Source organism: Impatiens glandulifera, chromosome 9 (assembly GCF_907164915.1).
Source record: "Impatiens glandulifera chromosome 9, dImpGla2.1, whole genome shotgun sequence".
Lineage (NCBI taxonomy): Eukaryota > Viridiplantae > Streptophyta > Magnoliopsida > Ericales > Balsaminaceae > Impatiens > Impatiens glandulifera.
The window spans coordinates 31,254,025-31,281,454 of NC_061870.1; the positions used below are offsets into that span (position 1 = coordinate 31,254,025).

General features: G+C 36.8%; 3 protein-coding genes across 3 annotated transcripts; all 3 read left to right on the plus strand.

The window, feature by feature from the left end:
- The first annotated feature begins 2,161 nt into the window (after window positions 1-2,161).
- On the plus strand, window positions 2,162-3,736 carry LOC124915438 (zeatin O-glucosyltransferase-like). The gene has a single exon (XM_047456150.1). It carries the CDS (start codon window positions 2,228-2,230, stop codon window positions 3,698-3,700), a length of 1,473 nt encoding a protein of 490 aa, XP_047312106.1. The 5' UTR covers window positions 2,162-2,227; the 3' UTR covers window positions 3,701-3,736.
- A 6,878-nt stretch (window positions 3,737-10,614) lies between these two features.
- LOC124916233 (zeatin O-xylosyltransferase-like) lies at window positions 10,615-12,082 on the plus strand. Its single transcript, XM_047456963.1, has one exon. The coding sequence runs from the start codon at window positions 10,627-10,629 to the stop codon at window positions 12,055-12,057; it is 1,431 nt and encodes a 476-aa protein (XP_047312919.1). The 5' UTR covers window positions 10,615-10,626; the 3' UTR covers window positions 12,058-12,082.
- Window positions 12,083-15,271: 3,189 nt separating this feature from the next.
- On the plus strand, window positions 15,272-16,933 carry LOC124914857 (zeatin O-glucosyltransferase-like). Its single transcript, XM_047455474.1, has one exon. It carries the CDS (start codon window positions 15,375-15,377, stop codon window positions 16,818-16,820), a length of 1,446 nt encoding a protein of 481 aa, XP_047311430.1. The 5' UTR covers window positions 15,272-15,374; the 3' UTR covers window positions 16,821-16,933.
- Window positions 16,934-27,430: the final 10,497 nt, after the last annotated feature.

Consider the following 27,430-nt stretch of genomic DNA (forward strand, 5'->3'; position numbering starts at 1 on the left):
GGCGATCAGCTGCAGCAACAGCCGAAGGCAAGTTCTTCACATCCTGCCTTCTTAGCTCGGTTTGCGCCCACGGTTGCAAACCGGATAAGAAGTTAAACAACTTATCCTCTTCAGACATGTCTTTTACATCCAGCATTAAAGAAGTAAAATCCCTAACATACTCCCTGGTCGAGGCACCATGTTTTAAGTTTCGAAGTGCCTCTCTCGCCCTCCAAGATGAGTTTCGAGGCAGAAATTGTTCCTTCAGCTCACCCTTGATGCTTTCCCACGAGTCAATCTTAGCACGATTTGCACTCGTATCATCTGCTAAGCGAGCTCTCCACCACAACTTTGCATCCCCCGCAAGGTACATGCTTGTGATGGAAACTTTCTCCTCTTCCGGGATCTTCGCTGCTGCGAAGTAAGTTTCCATGTCCCATAAAAAGTTCTCCAACTCTTTGGCGCTTCTCACACCACCAAATGGCTTTGGCTCCGGCACTTTAAATCTAGATGCAGAAACAGGGGCTGTGGCATGGCTGCTGCCAACAGCTTTCTTCAAGAGCCTGATTTCCATGTCGAAGTACTCCAATCTGGACACAAAGTCAGCTTCGGTTACCATCGCTCCCTGGCCAGCCGATTGTGAAGCATCAACCACTCTCTTCAAGAGCTTTATCTCATTCTCGAAATGTTTCAATCTCGAATCTAGATCTTCTTGAGTTACTAGCTGTTCCACTCTGGAATCTAGTTCCTCATCCGTCACCAATTCTTCTAGTCGGGCCTCTAGATCCTCTTCAGTCACTAGAGCCTTCTGACCAACAAACTCTGAAACAGCAGCAATGGAATTCCGCGTGGACAGCCATTCTGTATTCAGGTCGCTGATCTGTGTAAATATGGAGGCCTCCTCTCCATTATTAGGGACTCCGACCAGCGCTTCCAAGCGCCTTAGCCTTGGCTCCATCTCTAAGGTCAGGCCTCGGGTTTCCCTCCTCTCTGTCATGCTTGATAGAACTCGGAAACAGAGCTCTGATACCACCTGTCACAAAGGCAATTATGCAGCGGAATTTTTCTAACTTTCTGCCCTTGTGCGGCCTGTTTTGCGCACCAAAACAGTCAGCCCAACTCCAACACCGAGGTTAGTTTTTCGCACAGAAACTAACCAGCAAGTTCACAACACAATCAAGAAGTATGCAGAAACTTAAAGACACAAAATTTACGGGCAAACGCCCAACTTTGAAATATATTCACTCACAAATATGATTACAAAGATGGCTATAAATCTCAAGGCTGCACACAAAAAGACGCTCACTAGTTGTGGGTAATTCTCTCTACCAAAACTTAACTATTTCGTCTTGTGCAGCTCATGATACATTTATAGCCCTTAAGAATAACATAAAGAAACTTGGAGACGGAGAAAGCCCTTGGCTAGGTCTTGGCTGACAAAGTCATCCAAGACTTGGCCTTCCGAGATTTTAGGTTCTTGACCGGGCCCTCCCGAAATGCTCGGTCGTGGCTGAGACTAATTCCTTCTTTGACCTGGCGCGGCGCTTCTCTTCGGTCGCCCAGTGGGTCTGGGCGAGTACCGGTTCAAACCCGGCCCACGGTCCGACCCATGGTCGAGGCCTGACCCATGCACAATGATCCGGCCCCCTGTCTGGAATGTTCGGTCCTCAGTCATCGGTCCTCGGTCTGATGCTTACGCTTAGTCAGCTTTCCCCCTCGGTCAGATGCTTCCGCAAGGCTAACCTTTTCTCGGTCTGATGCTTCCTTCTCCACACTTTTCCCACCTTCTGCGCGCACACTCAATGCGCCGGCTGTTGTTACTCTTTCGGCCCTAGGTCGCACGCACACGACCCCCTTCGGCCCGGTCTCGACACTCCTCATCGTGCCGAGACAAACCCGCATGCTAGTATCCATCTCTCGGTCCTTGTCTTTTAAAACTCGCGCCCCGACAGAATCTTTCGACACTTCGCATTTCGCCACCCCGGTGCCCATGCCGCACACCCGCGACATTCTTTTTAGGCACCACTCGGTCCTGGCCTTCCGCAATCAAGCCAAGACCGAGGCCAGCAAGTTACGCTTGTAACAGTAGGAGTGGTGCAGCTTTGAATAATTGAAAGGTAAATATCTCTATTACAAATATAAATATGGACAAAATACAAGTATTGAAATTATAAATGTGCAAACCATAAAGCCAAAGGAGATTGAGTAAAGAAACAACATCAACTCATCATCCATCCATTATTCATCAATGGCTAATAATATTACTAGAATCCCAAATGAATCCAAGCTTGCTGCAGATTCTGATGATGTAGTGTTCTTAATGGTGCCATTTCCAGCCCAAAGTCACTTAAACCAGCTCCTTCGTCTTTCTCACCTCATCCGCTCTCGGGGCTTCCCCGTTCACTACGCTGCCTCCGCCATCCATTGCCGCCAGGTCAAGCTCCGGCATGACACTCTCCTCCTCAATACTTCGGGAATCATATTCCACGAATTGCTCACACCCCCTTTTAACTCCCCCCCTCCTAATCCATACTCCTCTGTCAAATATCCCCAACATATTTGGCCCTCCTTTGAAGCCTCTTTGAATTTGCGAGAACCTGTAGCCGCCTTGCTACGGGAACTTTCCTCCTCCTCCTCCTCGGTGGCTAAAACTACAACTAGAACTAGAACTAGAACTAGAAGACTGGTCATCATCCACGACTACCTAATGAATTATGTGGTCCAGGATGCTGCCTCTGTTCCGAATGCAGAGTCCTATTCTTTCAGTAGTGGCTCCACCTTTTGCACCTTCTGTATAACGCGCCAGCTCTCCGGGAAACCTTTCCCGGTGGTTGAGCTGGAGCCAGAGGCGATCCCGAATCTAGACAATTGCTTCATCCCAGAAGTTGTCAAGTTTTTATCCATTCAGAATCAATATGAACATCTCAAACATGGCACTCTATTCAGCACATGTCGAGCAGTCGAGGGCCCTTACCTCGACCTTCTAGCCCAAACAACACATGCCGACGCATCCGTTGACAAGAAGACCAAGCAATGGGCGATTGCCCCGTTGTTCCCAGTTACAGCAAACAACGACGACGACAAAGCTCATCCAACCTTGGAATGGCTAGATAAACAACCACCAAAATCGGTGATATACGTATCATTTGGATCATTAACAACCATGAGCCAAGAACAGATCAATGAGCTGGCTCTAGGGTTGGAAGAAAGTAAACAGAGGTTCATATGGGTCTTGAGAGATGCCGATAGAGGAAACATTTTCAACGCTGAATCCACAATCCTTCCGCTCCCAGAAGGGTTCGAGGAGCGGGTGAAAGGGGTGGGAAAGGTGACCAGAGATTGGGCACCTCAGCTCGGGATTCTCCGGCACCCATCGGTTGGAGGTTTTATGAGCCACTGCGGCTGGAACTCATGTCTCGAGAGCCTTACCATGGGAGTGCCATTGGCTACATGGCCAATGCACTCAGACCAGCCACATAACGCCTTACTCATGACCCACATACTCAAAGTGGGAGTTCAGGTCATGGGTTGGGGAGAACGGGATCAACTGATAACCTCATCCGTCATTCAGAAAAGCATTGAAAATTTGATGGCATCTAGTGAAGGACATGCGGTTAGAACAAGAGCAGAAGAGCTGGGAAAAATTATCAAGCAGTCCGTAGACGACGATCACTGGGAGTTGAATTCTTTCCTAACTTACGCAACTCGATCAATTAATTAATTAATTAATACTATTAAATAGTTTTTAGTTAAGATCATCATCATCGGCATCGCCCATTGCCAAATCTCTAAAAAAAAGTACTATTATTAATGGTTTCTAGAGTCATCTTTTAAATTTGCCTTCATGCTTCAATTTCCAGATCTATTTATTTATGCAGTATGATTCTCACTCTAATTTAAATAGTTTTTAATAAAAATCAAACTTAGGCTTTGTTTAGTAAAGATTTTAAAAAAGAAAATATTTGGAAAATAATGATCCTATAAGTAAGTGAAAAAAAGAAAAGAAAAAATAAGTAATCGGACTCAAAGAAACCTTTTCCGGGAGAATGTTGCAGATGTCCGGGACAGACACGATTGATTCTAAGACTAGAAGACCTAGAAGACACTTTTTTTTTTTTTTTTTTTTATTTAAGTCAAATGTCTAAGCTTAAAAAAAAAAATAAATAAATAAAAATATTCTTTCCAAGTCGCTTATAATAAACAATATTTTAATTAATAAATTAAGTAATATAATTAAAAAATAATAATAAAATTTGAATTATTAAAATAACTCAAAACTTGCCTTAACATATTTCCTAATAACATATTTCCTAATAATATTTTGAGTGCTTAATGCTGCTGACTCTAAAAAGGATAGGAATTGTAAAGAAAACAATATAAACTAAATCATAATTTTTTTTACTTATTTTATCATCTCACCTCTAATCATATACCAAACACACTCTAAACCCTATCTCAAACCTGGTAACCTCAAATAGTAAATTCCCTCATCGTTACACTCATTTTAATTCAACTAGCATATATTTACTTCAAAATTCCGTGCATTTGTATGAGAAATAATATAAAAAATTATGAAAAAAATATTACAGTAAAAATGTGATAGTATTTTTAATTTTATTTTTAACCGTTTTAAGTTTATGGGCAAATCAACCCACAATCCGACTCAAATATTCATTTACTCTCACATATATATCTAAATGAACCATAACTCTCGACCCGAGAATCCGAATATTTTAAAAATTAAGCATCGTTATATATATATATAGATTTAAAACATTATTGGTGTGATTTGAACATTTGATGTTTATCCCATTCTATTTATTTTTAATCACTCCATTTATCAATTAAATACATTTATTTTATATATAATATATATTATAATAATTTAAACAATTAAAACTTAAATAATTTATTTTTCAATTAAATTATTTTTAATTATATATATATATAATAAAAAATAGAAAGTTTTAAAAGGAACTCTTCAAATATTGTGTTGTTGGCCTGGTTTGTCATTTTCAATCGTGATTCGACATGATTCGGTCTGTTTGGTGCGGATTTGATTTGAGAACAAAAGGATGATGATATTTGCTCTATTCATTGATTGAGGACAAAATGATGATGATATTTACATGAGCTTTGTCCGCACAATAATATTATGTCAACACATATTTACAATAGTACCATCCATATTATATTTATTTTTGTATTTTATTTTATTACTTAAGAATATTTTTATTATAAAAATAACAAGAATGGAATATAAACAGTCCTAATGAAATAAGCTTGTTATCATGACTAATTTCGTGTAATGGGACACTTACCCTCGTTTGAGAAATATATTTTTTTTACTTTATTTTTTTTTTTTTTTTTTTTTTTTTTTTTTTTTGTAATAAAGGAGAACTAGCATAACACCTCACAACTATAACTTATCGATTAAACTTAAAAAAAAATTCTGGTTTGAATAAAATTAAAAAAATATATATTTTTATTTTTTTTATCAAATAACTCTTTCTCTCTGTATTTTTATTTCATAATTAATTTATATTAAAAGAATAAAGAATAATTTTGTATTTTAATAAATAAAGAGATTAATTAGATAGTTGAAGTGATATATTGTGTTTAAGATAAAATCAGATAAAATTAAAAAAAACTACCACTTCAAAGTAGCCCTTAAGTAATCAATGTTTGTCCATCCATCATATTTTAGTACAGAGAAATAATTTTTTTCCAATTAAAAAAAACTAATTGTAGGAGAAAATGAGTTTGTCTAAGTGTCCATATATAGTCTTATAGTAATTTCCAAATGCTAGAACTAATTCACTCTGCAAATCATAAAAATATATTAAAGTTGTAAAAATGACCGGCCTCCAAAAAAGACAAAGCAACCATATTGGCTAGGAGAATTACTTTTATAATTGCGTATAACTTTAAATGAAATTGAGAAGAAGCTTAACAATTTGGCTAGAGAAAAGAATCAACTGAAATTTCAATTTAAATAAATAGCTGTTTTATTAGTGTAAAGAGTAGGAAGTTGTTAGATTTACATTTGCCTTCAGAACGGGTTATTAAAAGACGTTAATATTGCCGACATTACTCTTATATATTTTATTTTGAGTTAGTCTTATTGGTATTTTGATTATGAAAACTAGAGTAGAGAGGAGGGAAAGTAAATTATATGATTATGTTTATACAAAAATAAAATAAATAAGATTGTGTTTGTAATTTAAAAAGTAATAATTATAATGGTGCATAAGCATGTCATCTAGCCTTACAAATGTTAACAGTGTCAATAGTGAAGAATAAAATCCAATAAAAATAAATGTACAAAACTTTTTATCCAATAAAATAAAATGTGTAACCTCACACAAAACTATTTTAATTTAAAGAAATAGTGTAAAATATGAGAGAAATTTGATTGGTGTTTTGATTTTGAAAAATATAAATGAAGAAAAAAAAATTAAGAGTAAGAGAAAATAATATTTTATTATTTAATTAAAATAAAAAAATTGTAATGACACGTAAGTACATCCCTAATCTCACACCAAAACTAACCATGGAATAATTAAATTTTACTACAAATATTATTGACTACTTAAAGTATCTTAATAATAATTTTTTTCTTCTATTTGAACACTTTAATTGAATACAAAATGTTATTTTTTCTAAATTTAATATAGTTAATTCGATTTGATTTAAAACGTCTTAAACAAAGACATTATGATTTTAAAATAACAAAAAAAACTTATTACCTTCCAAACAAAATAAAAAATAATTTAATTTTTCTAAACTTTATTTTCAACATATTCATGTGATGTGATGGACGAAGCTTTCTTCCTTAATTCTCTAATGTGTTAATTATAAGTGGACAATGAATCAAATTAAAGTTCTGAGCAATTTGTATTTTTTATTTAAAATAAATTATATTTAAAATATATTATTTGATTTTTTATCCATTATTAATTAAGTCTAAAATATACCATTCACTCATTTTAAAATTATCAAATTTTTCTAAATATATTTTTAATATTTTATCTTTCAGTTTTTTAGATTTTTTAATAAATTTTTTATTTCAGTTTTATTTATTTAATATTAAATTCAATAATATTTTTTAAAACACGATATAAACACTTTTTTATAATATAATAATATTTTGAAATAAATTATTATTTAAAAAATAAACATAATATAATAAAATAATTTTAAAAAAAAAATCATGATATTTTGACATGTTTTAAATAGTTTATAAATATTTATTATTTTAATTTATAATATTATTATATAACAAAAAAGTTTATATTATTAAATTAAATATTGAATAAATAAATTATATTAAAGAATAAAAAAAATACTAAAAAAATTAAAATTAATAAAAAATTTATTACTTATTTAATAATAAATAAAACATAATTAGATACAATGAGTAATTTAAGAATGTTAGAATAAAGAAAAATATCAATTATTCCTTTAAAAATTATAAATATCTTAATATTTAATAGATGCGTGACAAATATTATATGATATCCTAGTGCATAGAACAAATATAGATCCAAATTCGGGATATTCTAACTGGAAAAAACTTATTGGTTTTTTAAGTTTTAGTTAATTTCATATAGTTTAAATTACATTAAAAAATATAAAAATTAATAAAATATCTTATATAATTAGTTAAATATAATATTAATGTGAATTATAGCTGTATTATTATTATTTTTAGGACGCTGGCAGATAGGCTCAGACTTAGTTTGTGGCACTCACGGCTCACCTCTTGGGAATAATTTCGGTTTGACATCTCTCCCCATAGTACACATAATAATGGTTTATATTTTATAATGTACTTAATTTCTTTTTATTAAATAGGATATATATATCAATAAAAATTGAACTTAAAATCTTACTATGTACATCGAGGTGTATACCATTTCCGTTCCATTTTACTTCATAAATTTACTTTTACTGTCATTTTGTCCCATTTGATTTTGGAGAATCCCCGGACACCATTATATCATATTCTTTAAAACAAAAAAAATAAAAAAATTATATAAACATAATTTTAAATTATATATATATATATTATAATATATTAATTATTTATATTATAAAAAATGATAGGGTAACGAAAGAAATGCCATGAATCCGACGTGGCCACGCGTCGAACATTTTAAAAAAAGAATATTATATATTTTTTATATTTTGTTTCTATTCCCCCTATTCTTTCACTCTCTTTTCTTTATCTCCCTCTTCGCCATCTCTACAATTCTTTATTTGTCTTCGGCGATTGATTTTTTCCTTTAGACTATTTATCCGGCAAAATCTCTTATTCGGCGTCTTCTTCTTTCTTCTTCAGTCAACGACTCCGACTATATTTTCGGTGTTTTCTTCCTTCTTCTTCATCTTAAAAGTTCAAAATAGTAAGACTTCAAGTCCCTTACGTTTGCTCTTCATTTTCATTTCTCTTCGTTTCTAAACTTATATCTCTTCGTCTTTGTTTCAAGAGAAGTTTATTCCTGCATCCATGTCTTTCGAAAAGACTACAATGTAAAATTCTGAATATTTCTACATGCATGAACTTTCGGGACGTTTTGTTTAGCAATTGATTATGGTTTAGCGATTAGTGTTTTTCGATTAATTTTTTAATAGATTTTTGGTTGGAGCTGGTAAAAATGGGCATTTTCAGGATTACTTCGGAACGTTTTTTTTTCGAAAGTTTCATTTTCGGGATGTTTACTCTCGAAAATGAAATCTTTTGGGATATTTTTTTCCCGAAAGTTTCCCAAATATTCATTTTTGGGATGTCTTCTCTCAAAAATAAAATCTTTTGGGACAATTATTTCCCGAAAGTTTCTGAAAGATTTATTTTTCGGGATGTTTTCTCTCGAAAATGAAATCTTTAAGGATGATTTTTTCCCAAAAGTTCTCGAAAGATTGAATTTTTGGGACGTTTTTTCCAAAAAAAATCATTTTTTCCCGAATTTTATCTATTATTTATTTATTTATCTGTTCAGAGAGTTTAATGATTCATTTATTTATTTATTTATTTTAGTATATAAAAGGAAGGCACAAGTATAGCTAGAACTACAGCTAAACCATAAAAAAAATTAAAAGTTGCCTACAACATATTTTTACTAGGACCTCGTCTTATTACATTTACACTCTTATTCAACGACTATCTGATCAACGATTGCGATCTTGTCTTTGTTGGTTTCCTGAACATTAAACATGAATAAATTTGTTATTATTCAAATAAAAAATAAATTAAATATTTGGTATAACTAGATATGAAAAACATACCATTGAGTTAAGATTTTGAGTTGAGAAAATATTTTTGCAGGAGAGTTGAAAGAAAGAAATAATTTGAGTATTATTAGTATTTGGGATTGAAATTATATCAAATATTTTTTTTTTCCTCTCCTGCGCATGTGACCGGTCATTTTTCTTTTATTATTATAATCAAAATAGTCTTATTTTTTTCTCTCTATAAAATATGAAGAATAAATAAATATATTTGTGATGTTATATATTTAATTATATTTATAAAGTTTGGGATATAATCAATGTGAAATCGGAATAGTGGACACAAATACTATCCCAGCCAATTCGGGAAAATTGTTCGATTTTCATAAGATCTTCTTAAGTGTTATTCAAAAGATCCAATAATGTATATATATGGGATCTTTTGAGACGATTATAGATCTTGGGAAGGCAATTTTAATGGGTCATTACTGAATAAGATAAGTATACTAGTAAATAGATATTAATCTTATCCAGATAGGGCGAGGGGCATCTGCTATTTATTTTTTCCTCTATCTCTAAAATCTCTTTGCTTCAGAAAAAACCAAAAATACTTTATTTCAGACAGAAATAGGAAATCTCAATGTCTTCCCGGGTCTAAAACCGCATGATTGTTTATAATTGTGATTCCTAATTTTTTTTTTAAAAAAGTAACTAGTTTCAATCTAGGGAAATTTGAATGGATGACCTTAAATATGTCCTTATTTAATTTTTTTGACTGGCGTATAAAATTAAATACACCGGTGACACTTTTTTTTAAATGAAATGCTTCCGTTGCGAAAAGTCTATAATCGCGAGACGCAATCGACAATCGTGAGACGCAACCGATAATCACGAGACGCAATTTTTTTATTATTTATTTTTTTTTTAAAAAAAAACTGCGTCTCGCGAATGTCAGTTGCGAGACGCAATTATAGACTTTTCGCAAGTCATTGTCAACTTTTCACCTGACATCCGGTTGCGTCTTGCAACAGGGACAATTTCGTCAAAAAAAATATAAAGGTGTCACCCGCGCATTTAATTATATGTGCGGGTCAAAATATCAAATAAGGCAATTTCGTCAAATTTTTCCCTGAATCTATTATATCAACTAAATTTTGTTTAATTACAAATGTTCTTATATCCTATTCTATTCTAGTATGTTCTCTTTAATTCGGTTATATTGCCGGCAAAAGTATATCTAATATTTATCATATTCCATACCAATGCAAAATATTCGCTATCTGCATAAAGCCAAATCTTGGCCTGACTCTTCTAGAATATTAATCTATTTACATTATAAAGAGATTGAATGATGGAGTATAGAATTAATTAAGAACTTCAACTCATCATCCATATCCATCCATCCATCAATCATCAATGGCTACTATTAGCTTCCCAAATGATTCCAAGCTTGGTGAGCAGGATGTAGTGTTTTTAATGGTGCCATTTCCAGCCCAAAGCCACTTAAACCAGATCCTTCGTCTTTCTCACCTCATCCGCTCCCGTGGCTTCCCCGTTCACTACGCTGCCTCCGCCATCCACTGCCGCCAGGCCAAACTCCGGCACGAGCACGACACTCTCCTCCTGAATACTTCCGGAATCATATTCCACGAATTGCCCACGCCCCCTTTTAACTCTCCCCCTCCTGAACCATACTCCTCTGTCAAATTCCCCCAACATCTTTGGCCTTCTTTTGAAGCCTCCTTGAATCTGCGCGAACCTGTGGGTGCGTTGCTACGGGAACTTTCCTCTTCGGTGGATACAACTAGAACTAGAACTAGAAGACTCGTGGTCATCCACGACAACCTAATGAGTTACGTGGTTCAGGATGTTGCCTCTGTTCCGAATGCAGAGTCCTATTCTTTCAATTGTGGCTCCAGATTTTGCAACTTCTGTTTAACGTGCCAGTTCTCCGGAAAACCTTTCCCGGTGGTTGAGGTGGATCCCGAGGAAATCCCGACTCTAGACAATTGCTTCATTCCAGTAGTTTTCAATTTTTTTTCCATTCAGAATCAGTTTGATCATCTCAGTCATGGAAAATTATTCAGCACATGTCGACCAATCGAGGGCCCTTACCTCGACCTTCTAGCCCAAACAACAGATGCAGACGCCGTTGACAAGACGACCAAGCAATGGGCCATTGCCCCGTTGTTCCCAGTTACAGCAAACGAGGACGACAAAACTCACCCAACCTTGGAATGGCTAGATAAACACCCACCCAAATCGGTGATATACGTATCCTTTGGATCAACAACAACCATGAGCCGTGAACAGATCAATGAGCTGGCTCTAGGATTGGAAGAAAGTAAACAGAGGTTCCTATGGGTGTTGAGAGATGCGGATAGAGGAGACATTTTCGACGCTGAATCCACAATCCTTCCGCTGCCGGAAGGGTTCGAGGAGAGGGTGGAAGGGGTGGGAAAGGTGACGAGAGATTGGGCACCTCAGCTCGGGATTCTCCGGCACCCATCGGTTGGGGGATTTATGAGCCACTGCGGATGGAACTCATGCCTAGAGAGCCTAACCATGGGCGTGCCATTGGCTACATGGCCAATGCACTCCGACCAGCCGCATAACGCCTTACTCATGACCCACATACTCAAAGTGGGAGTTCAGGTCATAGGTTGGGGAGAACGCGATGAACTAGTGACCTCATCCGCCATTAAGAAAAGCATTGAAAGGTTGATGGCATCGAGTGAAGGACATGCAGTTAGAACAAGAGCGGAAGAGCTGGGCAAAATGATCAAGCAGTCCGTAGACGACGGTCACCGGGAGTTGAATGCTTTCCTAACTTACGCAACTAGATGAATTAATTAATTAATACTATTTTTAAATAAGAGAAATCATTTGGAGAGAAAATTATGTCAATTTAAAAATATAATAAAATTTTTCTTTTTCTCTTTTTACCGTTTATCATTTTTTTTTTTTTTTTTTTTATTTATTTTTTTATTTTGTTTTTTTGCTAATAACATCTTATTTTCTTCTCATTCTCTCTTTTTATCGCACCTCTAAAACTATTTTTTTCCCTTCAATTTTAGATATAAATGTCATCTTAAAAAAAGAATGTATTTAATATTTTTCTCTACAATTTATTATTATTAAAAAATAATAAATTAATATCTTTAAAAAAAAATTATTATTAAATTATTATAAATAAGTACAAAATAAGTTATTTTTCAAACACATCTACCGAATGAGAGATAAATGGATAACTAATAGAAAAATAACTTCAAGAAACAAAATATAAAATGTTGTTAATTAATTTGGATGTCCTTTGAGAGATCAACGAGTTCTTGTACTGTCTTTACTGATTTTTCCTACGAGATTTCCTTTTCAACAATAATAATATTAATAGAGGCAAATTCTTAAACTAGTAACATATTCAACTTAAACCACAAATTACTAAGATTGATACAACTCAAATCAACAACTATTAATATTTAATCTATATAAAAACCACTAATAGAGAATAGATGTGTTAGTTGAATGTTGTTGATTGATATTTTTGTAGTTAATTGATATTTTTGTAGTTAATTAATCCTTATTACGCAGTTAATTGAGCTTCAATATCTAAAATATTCCAAAAGATGAACAAATATTTAAAGAAAGAGACTTTTAATGAGAGAAAAGAGATTGAAATAATATTTTCCATTGAGTAAAATAATTATTAATATATTAATAATTTTATTTTTTTTATTATTAATATATTACTTTTTATTAACTTATTATATATTTAATTAAATTAATAAATGAGAGAAATAATTAATTGAATTAAAAAAAATTATTGAGAGAGATAAATAATTTATCGATTATATTAAGTTGTTTGTTTGATTTTATAAAAGTAGATGTTATGATATATTTTTTGGACAATTAATTTTTTTAAGTTTATTTCATTTAATTAGATGGTGCAATTTATTAATATAAAATATTATTATTATTTATTTTAATTTGACTCATTTTTATATTGAATTTTTTTTTAATTTTTTAAATAAATAAAAGAGAATAAATTAAATAGGACGAATGAGGACATGGTTTATAGTACACTAAAAAATTTATTTGATTGGTTGAATAATGTTTATCCTTTGTTAATTAATTATGATGAGACATTAAAAATAAGAGAAATGATACATATCTCTGCTCTGAAATCGCGACTCGCATAGCGAAGGGACCTCGCCCTTATACAAAAGGGACCTTACAGTTATACAAAAGGGACTTTGCCGACTTAGGGTCCCCCTTGTATAACAATCAGGTCCGTTTTGTATAACAGTCAGGTCCGTTTTATATAACAGTGAATTCTCTTTCGCTGTGCTAGTCGCGTTTTCAGAATAGAGATATGCATCATTTATTTAAAAATAATAAATATATATATATATTAACTATAGATATTAGTAGAGTAATAATATTTTACCTTTTATTTCTTCTTTTAGAATATTAATCTTATTCGATTAAATAACACTTTTGAATGATCCTTACAATAATAATCAAATATTTCATTTTTTAATAAATCATATAATTTAAATATTTATATATTTTTTGAAGGAATTAAATGAGAACTAACACTATACCCCACTGTTTATCATCTACTTAAACTCAAAACGTTTTAAGATTAAATCGAACTCGTAATGAATTAAAAAAAAATATGATGGACAAACTATGATGATGTACCACACTATAGTTATAATGTACTATGGTAATATATAATTTAAAATACGATTTTTCAATAAATTTAACATTAATTGACATTTGAACTAATTTTAAGACTAATAATAAATTTACAAAGATAACTAATTAGTTTGTAATGTACAAATTAATATTACACATTATCAAATAAAATAATTTACACCTTGATGTGTAAATTTAACATTAATTGACATTTTATTTGTTAGACGAATTAAATCATACAGTCTTATGAATAATATGTGAAGTTAATAATCACAAACCACATCCATTATATTACAGATCCATGTCATTTCTTCATGGCTAGCTAGTTGGATCGATTATTAATTGTAAGCTAAACTCTAGAACTTTTACTATATATCATTCCTTTTATTATGTATTAATTCTTATCTCTCAGCTTTTACTTATATACCTCTTTTTTCATATCAGTTTTGGGTGAAAAAGTTTCTTCATTGTTGGTTTGATGTGCTAATTAAGCTGAAATGAGTTTAGAACAAAAAGCTTAATTTAAGCTCAATATGGCAAAAATAATAATAATAGAAACAAGAACAACAAATGACTGGTTCGGTTTAAAACCACATTTTCCGACACTTATACTTGTTGCTGCATTTACCGACGCTAATCTTGTATCTCAAAATGTTAGCGTCGTGAAATATATCAACGCAAACAATAAATCCGGTAAGGTACATTTATGCGCCAGTTGGTTTTCGGCCACCTTAGCGACGTTCATTATTACTCTCCTTAGTGATATTCAAAAATAACCAACAGAATCTCATATCAAGAATTGAATAAATTTGTTTTTTTAAATATTATTTTTTATTAAAAAGAATGCAAAATGCATATTTAAACGTAAAAATTTAGTAAATTAAAAAAAAAAAATAAACAAGATTAAATAAAAAGAAGGTTTTCACTTCTCAATATGGAACTAAGTAGAATAGGCGTGAGAAGGGAGAAAGATGCATTCGTGGACAGAGAGTGATAGGGTGAGAGAGACCTATAACTATGGAAGGCGAAGAAAGAATAGGAATAATTTATTTTATAAATATTAAACAAATATATGTTTAGGAGATTATTACGATGGTATACTTAGATTTGTTAATAATAAATGAGAATCATTTCTAGAAAAAAATGACCGTTTTTATAAAGAAAAGTAAACAAATCTATGTTTGATTATTATTGCTTGGACTAATGTATATTATTAATTTGGAAACTTTTTTATTTTATAAGTAATGGTCCAAAAATTTGAATTTGAAATCGGTGATGGTGGTGATGCGATGAATAATTGAAGGTAGTTATTATCTTGCCGGCAGAAATATCTTAGCTGGTACAAATATGGACAAAATAATATTCTTGAAATAATCGTGCAACCATAAATCCAAATCCAAAGCCAAAGGAGATTGAGTAAGGAAACAACTTCAACTCAATAATATCCATCCATCCATCCATCCATGGCTAATAATATTACTAGCTTCCCAAATGAATCAAAGCTTCGTGAGCAGGATGTAGTGTTCTTAATGGTTCCTTTTCCAGCCCAAAGCCATTTAAACCAGCTCCTCCGTCTTTCTCACCTCATCCGCTCTCGGGGCTTCCCCGTTCACTACGCCGCCTCCGCCATCCACTGCCGCCAGGTCAAGCTCCGGCACGACACTCTCCTCCTCAATACTTCCGGAATCATATTCCACGAATTGCTCACACCCCCTTTTAACTCTCCCCCTCCCGAACCATACTCCTCTGTTAAATTCCCCCAACATCTTTGGCCCTCCTTTGAAGCCTCTTTGAAGTTGCGAGAACCTGTAGCCACCTTGCTACGGGAACTTTCCTCCTCGGGGGATACAACTATAACTACAACTAGAACTAGAAGACTCGTGGTTATCCACGACAACCTAATGAATTACGTGGTCCAGGATGCTGCCTCTGTTCCGAATGCAGAGTCCTATTCTTTCAATTGTAGCTCCACCTTTTGCACCTTCTGTATAACGTGCCAGTTCTCCGGGAAACCTTTCCCCGTGGTCGAGGTGGAGCCCGAGGCCATCCCGACTCTAGACAATTGCTTCACCCCAGACCTTGCCAACTTTTTCTCCATTCAGACTCAATTTGATCATCTCAAACATGGCAATCTATTCAGCACATGTCGAGCAATCGAGGGCCCTTACCTCGACCTTCTAGCCCAAACAACACATGCCGACGCAGCCGTTGACAACAACAAGAAGAAGAAGCAATGGGCGATTGCGCCTTTGTTCCCAGTCACAGCAATCGACGACAAAGCTCACCCAACCTTGGAATGGCTGGATAAACAACCACCAAGATCTGTGATATACGTATCATTTGGATCATTAACAACCATGAGCCAAGAACAGGTCAATGAGCTGGCTCTAGGGTTGGAAGAAAGTAAACAGAGGTTCTTATGGGTGTTGAGAGATGCCGACAGAGGAGACATATTCAACGGTGAATCCACAATCCTTCAGCTGCCGGAAGGGTTCGAGGAGCGGGTGAAAGGGGTGGGAAAGGTGACCAGAGATTGGGCTCCTCAGCTCGAGATACTCCGGCACCTGTCGGTTGGGGGATTTATGAGCCACTGCGGCTGGAACTCATGCCTAGAGAGCCTAACCATGGGCGTGCCATTGGCTACATGGCCAATGCACTCCGACCAGCCGCATAACGCCTTACTCATGACCCACGTACTCAAAGTCGGAGTTCCGGTCATAGGTTGGGGAGAACGCGATCAACTAGTGACCGCATCCGTCATTAAGAAAAGCATTGAAAATTTGATGGCATCGAGTGAAGGACATGAGGTTAGAACAAGAGCGGAAGAACTGGGAAAAGCTATCAAGCATTCGGTAGAGGACGACCATCTCTGGGAATTGAATTCTTTCCTAAGTTACGCAACTAGATGAATCATGGAGTAATAAGATCATCATCGCCCATTGCGAAATCTTTAATAAAGTCTATAATTATTAATGGTTATATGTAGTCATCTTTTAATTAGCCATCGTGTTTAAGGATAAAAATGGGTAACCGCTACCCTGCCCGCGAGAGTGGGAGTGAAGTATCCATTTTGAATCTGCTTTAATGTTTTTTTTTTTGTTTTTTTTAATAGAGGTGAATTATCTTTAAGATAAAGTTCAACTCATAACATTTACTATCTTAAACCGACTCCTACCAATAAACTACCTTGGTGGGTTTTTTTTAAAAAAAGGTTCAGATATATTAAAAATGGAAATAAAAAACCGTTTAAGCAAATGAAAAAAGATGACATGAAAATAACAAATAATTGAAAGTATCATCATAATAATAGTATTATGAATGATACGGATCGGACGACTACGATCATTAAAAATCAACGACTTCTCTCCAACCAGATAGTTCACCAAAGAATAATTGGATGGTAACCCAAATATGTAAGCTTACCATATCAGCCGCATCAATCTAAATTTTCCAGCAACTACCTAAAGACTCGGACATCACCCAATGAATCCTAGTAATACTCCACAAAAGGCTCCAAATACTAGTCACCTATCAACAATGCAAAGAAAGTGAGTTGCCGATTCAACCTTTTTGACACATACGACAACGACTAACCATAATACAACATTTTTTCATGCATATATCATCTGTTAAAATTCCACCATAAATAACGCTCCATCCAAAAAACGAAATCTTGAATGAAATCTTTGACTCCCAATAAAAATTATATGAATCATCTTAGCAAACAACTTGTAGCAATGCCCCATATGGAAACTATCCATATCTTGTCAATGCATAATGTCTTGTTCAGACGGTGACATTTGTTTGCGTCCTACCTAAAATAAAACTCTATTATGGGACGAAGTCTCCATAATGTTTAATCTTCTTTTATATCTAATTCGGCTAGCGAAACTACTAAACCGAAAATTAAACATGTCCTTAACTGTGGCATTTCTACATTTAGTAATGGAAACAAACTCAAGATACGTCGTAGCTAGACTTTTGACATTACACCAAATGTCGTCCCAAAATTTAATCGAAGAACCTTCCCCCACAATGAATATAGACGGTTCACGAAAACTTTTCATATGATAAATTCTCCTCCAAATGTTACACCCCGCTAGATAATTAAATATTTTGGTGAATCAACCAGACCAATCATTACCATATTTACATCTTATTATCGATGCCCAAAAACTATTCGACTCCATTGTAAATCTACTGCACCATTTTGATAGAAGAACTTTATTAAAATAAATAAGATCTCGAATATCTAGACCTCCTTGATCTTTAAAACATTTAACTTTATCCCAATTAACTAGATGACAAAATGATGAGTTAGAAGATCCCCATAAAAATTTACACATTATTCTCTCCATTTTCACCGCCACATTATTGGAGAGAATGAATAACGACATCATATATGTGGCATAGATGACAACACACTCTTAACAAGGATTAGTCGGCCCCTTTTGAGATTATTTTACTTTTCCATCTATACAATTTACATTTCATTTTACCTTGGTGGGTTTTAAATAACAAATATTAAAAATATATAGAAGTTGAAAATTTTAATAACTTTGTTGTTGTTACATATTTGGAGTTAAAAAAACTAAAGAGAGGTAGAAGAAAATTAAAGTAATGTTTAATATAAGACAAAAAATTAATAGCAAATTAAATTAAGAAAATATTTTGTTATTAAAGAAATTGAAGAATTAAAATGAAGTTGGCGTGGAAGGTGGATATGTGTAAAATAAATAATATATTTATTGTAAAATTGTAATGCAATGATATATAATTTGAAAAATCATTTTAAACTTTAACAAATATATATATATATATATATATTAATATTTCAGGGATCGAGTTTCGAGTTTGTGTTTCGCACACTTCTCATTTTTTACTCCGAATCCGCGGGTCAGATAATCCTTTTCACTCTCCATCCCAAACTCGGACCCAATTTAAAATACTCGAATTCAACCATTTGGTAACCACAAATACCAGGTATACAGATATTATTACCATTTCTAACCGTGTTTCAATCTCCTGAGTTTTTTTTTTTTTTTTTAATTTATAAAATTAGTATAATCACAATTTTTAATGCAATATTACATTGTGTTTATTACGTTCCCTCCATTAAGTAAATTTGTTATGTGTTAGTTTGTAGTTTTTTTCAAACCTTAAAGAGTAGATCACACCGTTTAACTTCTCAAAGGTCTTTCAATAGCCAAAAAAAATTAACATTGAATTTTTATTTTTAGTTTAGAGAGTTATCATGATTACTCTTATCTTATCAGGACACTTATTTCAACTTAAACATTGTAATATGAATCCAACAAGTTTGTCTCTTCTAATTTATTTACAAACATTCAATCAATCCATTTATCAATAAAATACATTTAATTTTATATTTAGAAAATATATATTAGAATAATTTAAACAATTAAAATTTAAATAACTTATTTTTCAATTGAACTAATTTTATTTTTAAATATACAACAAAGTCCCAAGTAATAAATATATATAATAATAAAATATTTTTTTAAAAAAGTACTCTTCAGTTATTGTGTGGTTAGTCTGGTTTGTCATTTTCAATTGTACTAATATGATTGGTCTTTTTGGTGCCGATTTGATCAACGCCAAAAGGATAATGTCAACTTATATTTACAATACTGCCATCAATATTGTATTTTAATGTTTGTACTACATCATTGTATCTTAGTATATTTGGAAGTTCCATATTAATTTGTCGCTTTTTTTATTTATTTATCCATTTATGTATAAAATATTAAAGACTATTATATAAGATTAATTAATTGGATGCTTATAAAAAATAAATTAATAAATTGAATGAAATTTTTAAAAAAATAAAAATTGGATCATAATAAATATAGACCATTTTAAAAAAGAAGGTAACATGTATTTTGTTTCATATACATCATATTTATTTTGAGATATCTCATTGTATATAATTTATTTTGATCAAATCTATTATATATTTATTTTATATGATTTTACTACTTTATCACTAAGACATGACAAGGTCCAACATTTTTTTACAACTAAACAAAATGTATGCTTATATTTTATTACAATTACTTTTTAATTAAAAAAAATTATTACAAAATTTATTTTGATTTCTTTTTAAATTTAAACAACCTTCATCTTTCTCTTTTTCCATATTATTTTTCATAATCAAACACCAACAAGATTCACATCTATACATTGTTTCTTCAAAATCAAAATTTTATTTCATTGATTCCTCGAGCCAAAGAAGAGGTAGCTTGAAAATTCTCTCACCGGTCAATTAATTTATTTTCGAGTTTTTGCATAATTTGGTATGAATAGTCCAATATTTTTTATTACATTATTTTAGTACAAAATAAAATAATAATAATTTTTAAGTACAATAACACATAATTAATAAACTCCGAAAATTAATTTCAAAAAATACTAAAATAACAATGATTCTTTCAAGTTACATAATACATAATTGTCTAGAAAAAAAGTAGAGTTTGTCCAATTGTCCATAGTTTTTGGAATAATTCATTATATTTGCTAGGGGAATCAATTTAAGAAGGGAAATTTGATAATATGACCCTAAAAACTTAACTATTTTGAAATTTAACCTCACTAAATTTGTTTTTGTTTTTTAACCTTTTTTTATAATTTTTTCCAATTATACCCCTGAATAACCTTTTCAATATTTTTTTTTTCTTTTTTCTTTTCTTTTTCTTTCTTTTCTTTTCTTTTCTTTTCTTCTTTTCCCCCGCTTTCCTCTTTCTCCCTTTCCTTTCCCCCCCGACCGTTGCACTCCCCTTCTCCCCGCTTTCCTCTTCATCTTCTTCTTCTCCGTCACCTCCCTCCCCAGCCTTCTTCCGTTTCCGTTTCTCCGCCGACGCCAAGCTCCGCCGACGTTCGCCAAGAAGCCCAACCATTCGTCGATCGCCAAGCCGAACTTCTAGCCAACGGACGATTTGAGGTTAGTTTAGGTTTATAGTTTAGGTTTATTGTTTGTTGTTTGTCATATTTTCGTGCCCTAAGGAGCTTTGTTCGGTTTGTAATAGTTAGGTTTATAGTTTAGGTATTCGGATATTCGATTTGTTCTTGGCCGTTTTACTATCTTTACTCTAAGTATCTTTGTTGATATGTCAGTGCATTGATATAGATTGTGCTTAGATTGTTGAATAGTTAGATATACTTGAGATTGGTGAAAATGCTAAGATTGATATAGTTTGAAATGCTGAGAATGTTTGTGAATATTTGCTTTGCATGTTTTGCTTATTATGAATATGAATGTTTGTGAATGTTTTGCTTAGCTGGTATAGGGTTTTAGGGTGGTGAACATTAGGGTTTTAGGGTTTTAGTTTAGGTTTAGGGCTTGGCGTGGGGGTTGGGCGTGGGGCGTAGGGATTAGGCGTGGGGGTTGGGCGTTAGGCGTGGAAGTTGGGCGTGGGGAATGGGTTTGGGCGTGGGTCTTGGGCGTGGGGCGTAGGGCTTAGGCGTGGGGAGTGGGCGTGGGGGCGTTGGGCGTTGGGCGTGGGGAGTGGGCGTGGGGGCTTGGGCGTTGGGCGTGGGGGTTAGGCGTGGGGGCTTGGGCGTTGGGCGTGGGGGTTGGGCGTTGGGCGTGGGGGTTGGGCGTGGGGGTTGGGCGTGGGGGTTGGGCGTTGGGCGTGGGGGTTGGGCGTTGGGCGTGGGGGTGGACGTTGGGGGTTGGGCGTTGGGCGTGGGGGTTGGGCGTGGGGGTTGGGCGTGGGGGTTGGGCGTTGGGCGTTGGGCGTGGGCGTTGGGCGTGGGGGTTAGGCGTGGGGCGTGGGGTTTGGGCGTGGGCGTTGGGCGTAGGGCGTGGGGGTTGGGCGTTGGGCGTGGGGGTTGGGCGTTGGGCGTAGGGATTAGGCGTTGGGCGTGGGTAGTGGGCGTGAGGCGTGGGGGTTAGGCGTGGGGCGTGGGGCTTCAATTATTAATATGATTTTATTGTTTTTGATCAACCAAACTGTGTTTATGATTTTAATGATTGTTTTTGCAGATGGCACCAAAGGAAACCATTCTCAATGATTTTAATGGCCGTGTTTCATGGAAATCCACCGGTCCTAGCTTGGTAAAGATAAAGGAGAGGTTTACTCACCATGATCTTTTGGATAGGGCTTTGCAGACCCAATTCAAGTCTATATTCCAAGCCCTGACATTATTATTTTCAGGAACCATACTCCATCAGATGCTTATCAGAAAAGTCAGTTCAAATTCGAAGGAGATAAGGTTCATGGTCAAAGGTAAGGAGGTCTGCTGGGGCATGAAGGATTATGCATTGGTGACAGGCCTCAACTTTGGCAGATTTCCGTTGGTGGAGGAGGTTGAAGAATGTCCACCCCTTGTCCTCAAATATTTTAAGGGTAAAAAGGATGTTAAACTGAAAGAGCTTGAAGACCTTTTCGTCGGATGCTCTGATAAGGAGGATTCATGGAAGATGGGGCTCATATTTCTCATTTACCAGTATCTGTTCGCATCTGATAACAGGAGGAAGATAAGTTTAAGAATCTTTCACATGGTGGAAGACATGGAGATGTTCCTCCAATTTCCATGGGGAAAGGTGTCCTTCAGAGCTACCCTGCAGGGTATTGACAAAGATATCAAATACCTCCGTGGATTATATCTTTTGAAGAAGAAAAACTGGAACAAGAAAGGCGTATGTGATGTCGCTTATACTATACATGGGTTCGCACTAGCATTCCAAGTGTGGACCTATGAGCTTATCGATACATTCGTCCCCAATTTTGCTGAAAAGACACCGGAAGATGATCTTACAAGCCCAAGGATAGTGCTCTATAAATCTTTTAGGAGTTATACCGGACCTGAGGTATCTACAGCCATCCAGGAGTGCACTGTTCGAAGAAGAATTCATGAGTCTGCGGAGGAGAAGCGGATGTACTCTGGGGACGACTTTGAAGATATGACAAACAACATTTATGATGAATTCTTTGGATGTGATACGAGGAAGAGAAAGATTGAGGTTTTTGAAGAAGAAGAAAAACTTGAAAGGACTCCCAAACCGCCGACCAAGAAGAGTAGACATATTAGTCCCAAGGTCCCTGAAGTTAGTGGTGAAACTAGCCAAGAAAGCTCCTCTCATTCAATCCCTTCTGCGACGACTCCTATTCCAACTGTGTCTACATCTTGTGCACCAAATCGAGTGTCTCAAGACTTAACTGCCAAACTTGATGTGCTGACAAATGTTGTGAATGAGATTAAAAAGGATGTCAATGACATTAAAAGTGAAATCAAGCTCATGAAGGACAATCAACAACTTATAATCACATTATTGGGGCAAAGAAATGAACAAAAGAATGGTGGAGGAGAAGAAAAAGAAGAGGCAGGTACAGCTGCAATTGATACTCAGAAGAGGACGACAAAGAGAAAGAATAATAATCTTACACTTGTTGAGAATAGAACGAAGAGGAAGAATGATGATGTTGATAATGAGAATAGGACGAAGAGGAAGAATGATGAGTTGATGAACTCTAAGAGGAAGAAGAATGACGATAAGATGAAGAAGACTGAGGATGATGATGAGATTACAAGAAAGAGGAATGAGAGGAAGGAGAGGCGAGAGAGGCTGGCGATTTTGTCAAAGAAGAAGATTGATGATGAGTTGGCCAAGAAGAGGAATGCTGAGAAGTTGGCCAAGAAGAGGAAGGCTGAGAAGAGGAAATCGAAAAAGGTACACACCCTAAACCCACACGCCTAAGTCTCACGCCCCACGCCCACTACCCACGCCCCACGCCCACTACCCACGCCCCACGCCTAATCCCTACGCCCAACGCCCAACCCCCACTCCCAACGCCCAACCCCCACGCCCAACGCCCAACCCCCACTCCCAACGCCCAACCCCCACGCCCCACGCCCAACCCCCACGCCCCACGCCTAACCCCCACGCCCAACGCCTAACCCCCACGCCCAATGCCCAACCCCACGCCCAACCCCACGCCCAACGCCCAACCCCCACGCCCCACGCCTAACCCCCACGCCCAACGCCCAACCCCACGCCCAACTCCCACGCCCACGCCCAACCCCACGCCCAACCCCATGCCCAACTCCCACGCCCACGCCCAAGCCCCACGCCCAACGCCCAATCCCCACGCCCAACACCCAATCCCCCACGCCTAACCCCCACGCCCAACGCCCAACCCCCACGCCCCACGCCCAACGCCCACACCCAAGACCTCAAAATGTATATTAATCTCATTTCATTTTTGATTTTGCAGAACGATGAGGAGGAGGAGGACGAGTACGAGGACGAGGAGACTGAGGAGGAGGAGACTTTGGAGAAGGACGAGGAGACTGAGGAGGAGGACGAGGAGACTGAGGAGGAGGACGAGAATGACGAGAAGACTGAGGAGAATGACAAGGTATGGTATAGAATGTGCGAATCCCCACGTTCTACAATGTATATATATTAATCTGATTTTTCATTGTGCAGAATGATGATTCGCCCCCCACGCCAAAAACCTCTCGCAAATTGGTTTTTGATGGCTCAGAGGAGAAGAATGATGATGTGCATGAGAACAAGGAGAACAAGGAGAATAAGGAGGTGGAGGAGAACAAGGAGGAGGGGGAGAATAAGGAGGTAGAGGAGAATAAGGAGGAGGAGGTGGAGGTAGAGGGGAATAAGGAGGTGGAGGAGAACAAGGAGGAGGGGGAGAATAAGGAGGTAGAGAAGAATAAGGAGGTGAAGGAGAACAAAGACAAGGAAAAGGAGGTGGAGGTGGAGGTGGAGGAGAACAAAGACAAGGAGGTGGAGAAGGAGAAGGAGGTTGAGAAGGAAGCTGAGAAGAATGACAAGGTATTGCACCACGCCCTACATGGGAATTCCCCCCTACATTCCAATTCCACAATGTATATTAATCTAATTTTTTGATTGTGCAGGAAGAAGATTTGCCCCATGTTCCAAAGGAGAAGAAAGAGGAGGTGGAAAAAGAGGTGAAACAATTGACTCCCTCACAATTTGTTGGTAAAAGTTTTCGGAGAAAGAAGAAGTCGAAACAATTGGGGGAATACACCGACCCTGGTGGGAAAGGGTTTAAACTAAATGATCCGGTTAAGGTTAATCCTTTGTTACGAATTGACGAGAAAAAGATGAAGGAGTTGAAGAAATGGTTAAAGAGTGATGCAAAGGATTTCAAGGAGTTGACGACTTGCTCTGCGGATCGTTCTTTATTCAACAGATTGCTCAAGCCTCAACAATGGTTACACAATACGTTAAGTATTTCTGTTCTCTATTTTTTAAACCCCACGCCCCACGCCCTACCCCCACGCCCCACGCCCTACTCCCACGCCCAACGCCCTACCCCCACGCCCAACGCCCAACCCCCACGCCCAAGCCTCTCACCCCACGCCCAACGCCCAACCCCCACGCCTAACCCCCACGCCCAACGCCTAACCCCCACGCCCAACGCCTAACCCCCACGCCCAACGCCCAACCCCCACGCCCAACGCCCAACCCCCACGCCCAACGCCTAACCCCCACGCCCAACGCCTAACCCCCACGCCCAACGCCCAACCCCACGCCCAACGCCCAACCCCCACGCCCAATGCCCAACCCCCACGCCCCACGCCCAACCCCCACGCCCCACGCCCAACGCCCAAGCCCCACCCCCACGCCTAACCTCCACGCCCAGCCCCCACGCCCAACCTCCACGCCCCACGCCCAACCTCCACGCCCCACGCCCAACCCCCACGCCTCACGCCCAACGCCCACTACCCACGCCCAACCCCCACGCCCAGCGCCCAAGCCCCACCTTTTGTTCTACACCTAATAATTTTGCTTAATCTATAATTTTTTTCGCAGGAGATAGATGAAATCTGTCATCTACTGAAACGAAGGGTTGAGGAGTTCCCTAAGACATATCCAAGAAATTTCTCAATTGCTGACTCCAATTTATCTCAGAAGATGAATAATCGCTATGAAGTGTTCACCCCGAATCCTGTAGGCTACAAATTCGACGATCTCATGGAATACGTAATTGGTGAAGGAAGTAATCCTTGGAATATTGTTGATATGATATATGTACTCTTGAACATAAAGCAGAAGCACTGGGTCCTGTGCAAGATTCATCTACAAGATTGGTGCATATATGTATATGACTGCGAACAGAATATGTTCTCAAAGGATGAATATGACACATTCTTGGAACCAATGTGTGTAATGGTTCCGTACTTGCTTGAACAGGGGTTCAGCACGAGCGATAAACAAAGGTTTCCACAGATCAAATTGGATGCGATGCCATATTCCATAATACCACACCCAATAGTCCCAAAGACAACCAAAAGTGGGGACTGTGGGGTTTTTACTATTATGCATTTGGAATACCTTACTGCCTCATTGGATATATCAAATGTGGTCACTGAAAATATGAATTTTTAGAGAAACAAATGGGCAGTAAGGTTATTCCATCAAATTGTAGACCCTTGATCTAAATTCAATATAAATAGTTATTTTGTTTGCTTCAAATTTCATTCTAAAATTAGTTAATTATTGTTGTCTTTGTTAGATTCAAATGAATGAGATTTTCCAGTAATATGTATAACAAAACCTTAAATTAATTCAAGTAAATGATATGTAAAGCTCCAACGCCCAAGCCCCACTACCCACGCCCAACCCCACGCCCAACGCCCAACGCCACGCCCAACTCCCACGCCCCACGCCCAACCCCACGCCCCACGCCCAACCCCCACGCCCAACCCCCACGCCCCATGCCCAACGCCCAACCCCACGCCCAACGCCCAACGCCACGCCCTACGCCCACACCCCACGCCCCACGCCCAAAGGCCCACGCCCAAAGTCCCACGCCCCACGCCCAAAGTCCCACGCCCCACGCCCAAAGTCCCACGCCCCACGCCCAAAGGCCCACGCCCCACGCCCAATGGCCCACGCCCCACGCCCAAAGGCCCACGCCCCACGCCCAAAGGCCCAAGCCCCACTTATTGCCTTTGGGAACCTGTACATCAGATCTGTTACAACAGAAAAAAAGTCACCTGCACATATACCACCTAGACAAAACTACCACCTACATATATATATAAAACATCATATGGAATAGTAACTAATTCAGTTGGTGCAAAAACTTACAATTTAACAAAAAGATACAATTTAACCAAAAGAAATATTGTCTAGAGAATGTGGCAAAGATGAAGATTGTGAAGGTTGTGCCAATTGTGACGGTTGTGAAGGTTGTGAAGGTTGTGAAGGTTGTGCCACTTGTTGTCTTGAAGTAGATGGTGCAGGCATCACTGCTTTGCATGTTGCCCTGTTATGGCCTCGACCGCCACATGAGTTGCACCGTCTCTGTTCCTTACGAGGCTCACCTTGTGATGGCCTACGCTTTGTTGTTGGCCTACCCTTCTTAACCTTGATGGGGGGTTTTAGACAAACTCGTTCCTTGATATTTTCTGGAATATCCCAAGAACCTTCATCGCAAACTGGATAACATGTATCTACATATGCCATACACCATGCTTCAGTTGTGAAAAACCTGAAAAAAAACAT